The following is an 8,038-nucleotide window of genomic DNA, read 5'->3' on the forward strand; positions in this document are numbered from 1 at the left end:
CTTTAATCCCAGCACTCGGGAGGCAGAACCAGGTGGATCTCTGTGAGTTCGAGGCCAGCCTGGGCTACCAAGTGAGTTCCAGGAAAAGGCGCAAAGCTACACAGAGAAACCCTGTCTCGAAAAACCAAAAAAAAAATAAATAAATAAACAAACAAACAAAATATTTTCTTAAACAACTTAAGCTTTTATGTCCCTCAACCTTATAAACTTTGTATCTCTTTTATAAGTTTTTTTAAAAATTGGTAACAAGGAAAACTGTAACTATAACTATTTCATCTTTAACTCCATCAAAGATCCCAGAAGGATACAATATTACCTTGAGTAAACAGGAAATGCAGAGCAAGCAACTTCAAAAACTATAGAAACAGCAGAAACTTCTGGCTGCCTGGATAGTCACCCAAGTTTCCTCTGCAACATTGGAGCATCCATCTTTGGCCCTATAGGCCTAAAATATCTGACTTTTGTGAAGCAGGAATTTTGAAGGGTTGTCCTACCTTATCTTGGCAAAGTTTGGCAGTTGGCTTCTTTTGTGTTGAAAGACCCCCTGAAGGCAGTCTTCCCTCAGGAGAGACCCTCGCCCAAGGATCACACCGAGACCACGAATCAGATGCAAACAGCAAGAGGCTTTATTCGGGAACACGGGTACCCGGGGCGACACAGTCTCTCAAGAAGCTCAAGGGACTGGCGCGCCCACGGGCTGGAGCAGAGGGTTTTTATAGGGTCGGGCAGCCGAAGCTCGGGTACAGAAGCAAGAAGCCTGGTTACAGGGTTTTGATTGGATGATTCAAATGAAGCCAGGTTCAAACCCAGGACAGTTCGTGGTTTCTCCCCGAACTCGCCACGCCTAGCTTTTGTCTAGGGTACAGGGTGTTTTTCTGACCTTTTAGTTCCTCGCTCTGGGGCCAGGTGGCTAACCACAAATGTTCTGTTTATTCCATGTCCGTTAACTGAACTCCTCAGTACCTCTCAGGCTTTATTCAAAAACAGCTGAGCTAAGCTATGTTAGGCGGGGAGGCTGGGGGTCTTTCATTCCCCCATTTTCTTATCTCAGGAATGGAATCCTCCATTCATGGGGAAGATTGGTGACGTGACTCGAGTTCCATCTGGTTGAGCCTTTGGTATTGCTGAGTTAATACCAAAGTCTGAACAATAGAGACGCGTTCCCTGATAAATTGGACAAGTCTACTTAGGATACAGGGCCCAAACGTCAGGAGGAGTAATAGAATCAGAAGGGGTCCCAGAAGGGTGGAAATGAGGGTGGTGAGCCAGGGGGACCTTCTGAACCATCCTTCAAACCATCCCTGTTGCTCTTCAAAGAATTTTTGTCTCTGTTCTAATCGTTTTCTCAACTTAGCCATGCTATCTCTTACCACCCCAGTATGATCCGCATAGAAGCAACATTCCTCTTTAAGGGCGGCACACAACCCTCCCTCCTGTAAGAATAGAATGTTGAGTCCCCTTCTGTTCTGGAGCACTACTTCAGAGAGGGAGGTCAGGGATTTTTCTAAGGCGCTTACTGATTCCTCTAGGTCCCGAATGTCCTGATTCATGGCCGCTTGGAGCTGTCTGAATTGTTGGGTTTCCATTAGGGCGGTGGTGCCTGTCCCTACCCCGGCTGCTATTCCTCCCATAGTCAGCCCCCCCAATAATAGGGCCAGAGTGAGAGACGCCGGCTCTCTCTTATACCGATAGGGTCTCATCTCAAAGTGTGGGTAAATCTCCTCTGGTGTATGGTAAACAATCTTTGGATATAACTCGATGAGCACACAAAAATCAGAGGTAGCATTGAGGGCTGAGGCTGAAACGCAGGGGGTGAGCCCAGTATTACATGCCCAATAGGTACCATTAGGGCCGGTGACATAACCAGAGACAGCGCTTATGGATAGGGTGCGGTTACACAGGTGTTGGTGGGTGCGGGGGACGCTCCCTAGACATAGTCCTTGTCCTGACACCTCTGAGATTGTGAGCTTATGTTGGGCTGTCCCTAGACATTGGCTCGGAGGGGGACTGTGAGTGTTAGTATAATTACCCTGGGTTGCTATCTCCTCGTAGTAGGGAGGTTGGGAAACCAGACATAGCCAACATTCTTGCGTTCTATTTGGGTAGGTTACATTTAAGGCCTGGTAAGCCCCTGCTAGCAGACCCAAGAGCCGGTCTCCGGTTCCTGGCCGGGGCGGTTTGGTAGTGGCCGGAGTTATACCTGGGCTGGTAATCGAACCGGGTCGAGGGGTAATCTTCGGGGGTGCTGGAACAGGTAAGGAGGGGCGCTTCTGGTCAGAGAGAACCTGATTGGGGCCTATAGGGGCGGAGGCCTCCTCAATCTTAAGTTTGATAGTGAATCTTACGCCCCGATCATATCCGGTTTCATATAACCTGAGCCCCCAAGTGCGCCCCCGTTGCCAGTTTCTATCAGCCTTCCCCGGGCCAGTGAAAGTTATATTTAGGGGGAGTGAGAGCCCGGGCTCGAATCGGCTGACCTCGGTGGACCCAGCTGAGCAAGACCCCCCACCTGTAGCCTTCCTGAAACCTCTATTGGTCTGGATCAGGTCCCAGCTAGAGCTAGGACTCCAATATGCTGCGCCAGTGGTCTCGCAGCCCCATTGGGCGCAGAAGAAATCTCCTTCCCCCCCGCATTTCTTGGCGAGGGCCCAGCCCCTCCCATCCCCCGGACAGACATAAAAGTCCGACTGGGCGAATCTACATCTCGCTTGAGGGTGACGGCATCCCGGATCCGGCCAATGCACCCCCCCCCGGGTGGGTGGAGGAGTTTAAGGCATCAAACTTAATGCCCTCAACCCCCCAGAGTCCCGAATTCAATGCCAACTGACAGAAGTCAGGGGTTGGGGGGGCCACCATGTAAAGGGGGTATGAAGGGCGGTCGTCTGCCAGACCGTTTCCCCAGTTTGTGAGATGACCTGCCAAGTGAGTTTCTTGACTAGGTGCGGGCTCTCTGCCGCCCTAGTCCCCTGGGGGTAGACAGAGAGCAAGAAGAGGGGGAGGAAGAGGAGCCGCGGGCCAACCTTATTTTTAGGGGGTTCTGTGTGCGGTACACTGTCCATGTTGATTCTCTGGATCCTGCTGGGTCGGTCTCCCCGGCAGCCTTCACATGAGAGGCGTGGATCCATGCAGCAATCCCGTCGACCTTGAGTGCAGTGGGGGTGGTCAGCAAGACAGTGTAGGGCCCCTTCCACCGTGACTCTAGATTCTTAGCCTGGTGGCGCCGGACCCAAACAGAGTCCCCAATCTGGAAAGGGTGGGGGACCACCGGCTTGTCCAGCTGCTCTCGGTAGGCTTTAGCCAAGGGTTTCCAGATCTCCTTCTGCACCAGCTGGAGGGCCTGTAGATGTGCCTCTAAAGTGGGGCTGGTGGCAAAAGATGAGATATCAGGATGGAGAAATTTTACGACTGGAGGTGGGGCCCCATATAGAATTTCAAAAGGGGTTAGGCCGTGCGGCCCAGGAGTATTCCAGGCTCGGTAAAGAGCCAAGGGAAGTAGGAGCACCCAATCTCTAGTGCCAGTTGCAAGCGTTAATTTGGTTAAAGTCTCCTTAATTGTCCTATTAGCTCGCTCTACCTGTCCTGAACTCTGGGGGCGGTATGCGCAATGGAGTTTCCAATTAACCCCCAATAATTTGGCCACTTTCTGACTTACCAGAGAGACGAAGGCAGGCCCGTTGTCCGACCCCAATATATGAGGCATCCCATACCTGGGGAAGATCTCTTCCAACAGTTTCTTTGTTACCACGTTAGCCGTTTCATTCTTGGTTGGAAATGCCTCAATCCATCCTGAAAAGGTGTCCACGAAGACCAGGAGGTACCGGTACCCGTAGAGTCCGGGTTTTATTTCTGTAAAGTCTATTTCCCAATGTACACCAGGACGATGGCCTCTTTGGCGGGCCCCTTTGTTTAGATGAATTTTTCCTGCGTTGACCTGGGCACAGGCTGGGCAGGTAGAAGTTACCTGCTGAAGCACCCGGTCCTGGTTCAGTAGTACTGTCCCGGTGTTTTCTCTGTCTAATAGGGCCTTTATTTTGTTTCTGCTCAAATGGGTCAACGCATGGAGGAATCTCAGCATATATCGGGTATGGGAGGTTGGCATGACCACCCGGTCCCCTAATATATAGGCTTGCCTCCGTTGTTCCCAGCCCGCCCCCATTTTCTTTGCTAGCTCATGGTCTTCTGGGCTATAGGGCATGGGGTCTCTCTCAGACTGTGGTTCTTGGATAGCCATCAACCGGCTGCTCTCTACTGGCTGGGAAGCTACTGTTCGGGCAGTCAGGTCCGCCAATCGATTCCCTCTGGCCGCCGCAGAGTCGTTCTTCTGATGCCCTGGGCAGTGGATAATACTGAGTTGGAGCGGAAGGAACAGGGCCTTTAAGAGGTCTAGGATCTCTTTTTTGTTCTTGATCTCCTTACCCGCAGATGTCAGCAGACCCCTCCGTCTGTAGATTTCCCCGTGGACATGTGCAGTGGCGAAGGCGTATCTGCTGTCTGTATAAACTGTGAGCTTCTTACCTTCTGCCATCCGGAGGGCTTGCGTAAGCGCAATCAGTTCTGCACGTTGGGCCGATGTCCCAGGCGGGAGCGACGATGCCCATATCACTTCTGATTCGGTGGTAACAGCTGCCCCGGCTCTGCGTTCCCCCTCTTCCAGAAAACTGCTCCCATCTGTGTACCAGACAACGTCGGGGTCCTTAAGCGGCTGATCTGTCAGGTCAGGGCGGGTGCCATGTACTTCGGCTAGAATCTGGAGGCAGTCATGTTCCTTGGAGGGGCTAGGTAGCGGTAGCAAGGTGGCAGGGTTAAGGGAGACTATCGGTCCAAATTTTACCCGGTCTGAGTCCAGTAGTAAGGCCTGGTAGTAAGTCATTCTGGCGTTGGAAAGCCATCTGTCCGGAGGTTGGCGGACCACGGCCTCCACTGCATGGGAAGCCAGCACAGTCAACGGCTGTCCCAAAGTTAGTTTCCCAGCATCCTTGAGTAATATGGCAATGGCTGCCACCATGCGGAGGCATGGAGGCCATCCTGTAGCCACCGAGTCCAACTTCTTGGACAAGTACGCCACAGGTCTCCTCCAAGGTCCCAGTCTTTGCACCAGCACCCCTTTAGCAAAGCCCGAGTTCTCATCTATAAACAGTTCAAAGGGTTTGGTAAGATCTGGCAGACCCAGAGCCGGGGCCTCAAGTAAGGCCTTCTTGATCTGTTGGAATGCTTTCTGATGCTCCTCTTCCCATTGGAACATGGCCCCTGGTTTAGTGAGGGGGTATAATGGGGCTGCCAGTTCGGCAAAGCCAGGAATCCAAAGGCGGCAGTACCCAGCCGTACCCAGGAACTCTCGAACTTGGCGGGGGTTCTGAGGAGGGGGGATGGAGATTATCGTCTCCTTCCTTGCTTCTGTTAGCCACCTTTGCCCCCCGCTCAGGGTGTAGCCCAGGTAGGTAACCTTGTCTCGGCATATTTGAGCCTTCTTGGCCGAGGCTCTATAACCCTTCTGTCCAAGTCTGGCCAGTAAGGCCCGAGTGCCCTCCAGGCACTCGGTTCGACTCCTGGCTGCCAGGAGTAGGTCATCCACGTACTGGAGCAGGGTCAGGGTTGGGTGCTCGACCCGGAACCCGGCCAAATCTGCATGTAGGGCCTCATCAAAGAGGGTTGGGCTATTTTTGAAGCCCTGAGGGAGCCGGGTCCAGGTTAGTTGTCCCGAGAGCCCTTGTTCTGGGTCCCTCCATTCAAAGGCGAACAGTAGTTGACTTTGAGGGTGTAGTCTCAAACAAAAGAAGGCATCTTTCAGGTCTAGTACCGTGTACCAGACGTGGGTCGGTGGGAGGGTGCTCAGAAGGTTATAGGGGTTAGGCACCGTGGGGTGTATGTCCTCCACCCACTTATTGACCTCTCTCAAATCCTGGACTGGCCTGTAGTCCCCTGTCCCCGGTTTCCTAACAGGCAAGAGAGGGGTGTTCCATGGGGACTGACAGGGCTTCAGCACCCCTTGGTCCAGGAGCCTCCGGATATGGGGTTTGATTCCCTCATGAGCTTCCCGTGACATTGGGTATTGTCTGATTGAAATGGGAGTCGCAGAGGCCTTTAATGAGATCATCAGCGGTGGCTGGTCGCGTGCCAACCCCAGGCCCCCAGTCTCTGCCCAGGCGCGAGGAAACTCTCTCAACCAGTTCTGTAGCTCCTCAGGTGATTTCTCCGGGGGTTCTGACTCAAACAAACGGTATTCTTCCTCTAAATTGAGGGCAAGGATTTGTAGAGGGTCTCCTTTAGGACCCGTGACCCTCGGTCCCCTCTCATCAAAATAGATTTGCGCTTTTAATTTGGTTAGTAGGTCCCGTCCTAACAGCGGATGGGGGCATTCAGGTATGTGCAGAAAGGAGTGAGTTACTTGCCCTGAAGCCAGTTGGACTTTTCTCTCGATAGTCCAATAATATCTCTTGTTTCCAGTTGCCCCCTGCACCAGTGCAGAATGCCGGCTAAGAGGCACTCCGGCATGAGTTAGGACTGAATGTTCGGCACCAGTATCAACCAGGAAGGTCACGGGCTGCCCCCCGATCTTGAGGGTTATCCTAGGCTCAGGGGGGGGGCTCCTGGCCTCGACCCCCCTAGTCCTCCAGACTAAGGAGGTCCACGGTCTTGGGCTTGGGCCGGCGGGGTCCTTGCGGCTTCTTGGGGCATTCTCGGGCCCAGTGTCCCTTCTCCTTGCAGTAAGCACATTGATCTTTATCTAGGGGTGGCCTTCTTCGTTCTCCCGACCTATCTCTCTCTCTCCGCTGTCCCTGAGACACAACGGCGGCCAGAACCTTCTTCATCTCCCTATGTTGTTTCTTATCCCTTTCCTCTTGTTTCTGCCATCTCCTTTCCTCACACTCCTCAGGAGTTTCTCTCTTATTGAATACTTTCTCTGCTTCCTTCAATAGGTCTGGCAACCCTAGCGCCTGTAAACCCTCCAACCGCTGTAATTTGGCTCTGATGTCTGAACTAGACTGATAGATAAATGATAGGATGACACCTGGTGCTTGACCTGGGTCTTCTGGATCATACGGAGTGTACATCCTATAAGCCTCCTTCAACCTTTCTAGAAATGCAGCGGGTGTCTCTTCCTTTCCCTGTATCACATTCCTTACCTGAGCCAAATTGGTAGGCCTTCTAGCGGCCGCTCGGAGACCCGCTAAGAGCAACTGGCGATAGAGACGTAGATGCTCCCTACCTTCAGGTGTACTGAAGTCCCAGTTAGGGCGGGTCAAAGGAAAAGCTGCATCGATGATGTTCGGGAGTTGGGTTGGCCTCCCATCGTCGCCCGGAACCTGCTTCCGGGCCTCCAGGAAAACTCTCTGCTTTTCCTCTACTGTTAAGAGGGTCTGCAGGAGCTGCTGACAGTCGTCCCAAGTCGGCCTGTGAGTCATTAGGATGGACTCAATTAGGTTAGTTAAAGCAACGGGGTCCCTGGAAAAAGGGGGGTTATGTTGTTTCCAATTATAAAGGTCTGAGGCAGAAAAGGGCCAATATTGCATTTGTTGGTTGGGCCCTTCCCGGAGCGGAAAGGCTTTGGATGCAGGAGGGGGAGAGGCGGCCCGTCGGCCTCTGAGGCGACCTGCGACGGGAGACTGGACTGCTTCTTCTTCATCCTCCGAGTCTTCAGCGAGCGAGGTCATCATAGGGGGCGCGCTGCCGGTCATGGCTGGTGCCGCAGCAGAGGCCGCCGCCGCCACGGAGGCGGCCGATGCCGGAGCTGGGGCCGCCACGGGCTCAGCCGCTGGAGGGGCGGTCGGTGCCGGTGGGGGTGGCTGATAGGGCGGTGGCTCGTTTGTCAGGAGGTCTATGAGAGGAGAGTTAGAGTCCGGGGGAAGGACAGGGGGCTTGGGAGTCTCCTTGTGAGGGAGCACAGGGTAAAGGGAAGAGTCCGGGTTGAGGGGTGCAGAGGGCCCAGAGACTGGAGGGGGCTGTGGAAGGAAAGGCTTGACCCATGGAAATGGATTTTCGACCAGAGATCTCCAGATGGCGATGTATGGGACCTGGTCGGGGTGTCCATAAGGATTAG

General features: G+C 53.4%; 1 protein-coding gene across 1 annotated transcript; it reads right to left on the reverse strand.

Annotated features, from left to right (window-relative positions):
* Positions 1 to 2,848: 2,848 nt before the first annotated feature.
* Positions 2,849 to 7,666, reverse strand: LOC131909851 (uncharacterized). The gene is given in 2 exon segments (XM_059261730.1): positions 2,849 to 6,583; positions 6,585 to 7,666. Coding segments are annotated over 2 exon segments (4,719 nt in total). The 5' UTR covers positions 7,656 to 7,666; the 3' UTR covers positions 2,849 to 2,935.
* Between the last annotated feature and the right edge of the window lie 372 nt (positions 7,667 to 8,038).

This window comes from Peromyscus eremicus, chromosome 1 (assembly GCF_949786415.1).
Source record: "Peromyscus eremicus chromosome 1, PerEre_H2_v1, whole genome shotgun sequence".
Classification (NCBI taxonomy): domain Eukaryota; kingdom Metazoa; phylum Chordata; class Mammalia; order Rodentia; family Cricetidae; genus Peromyscus; species Peromyscus eremicus.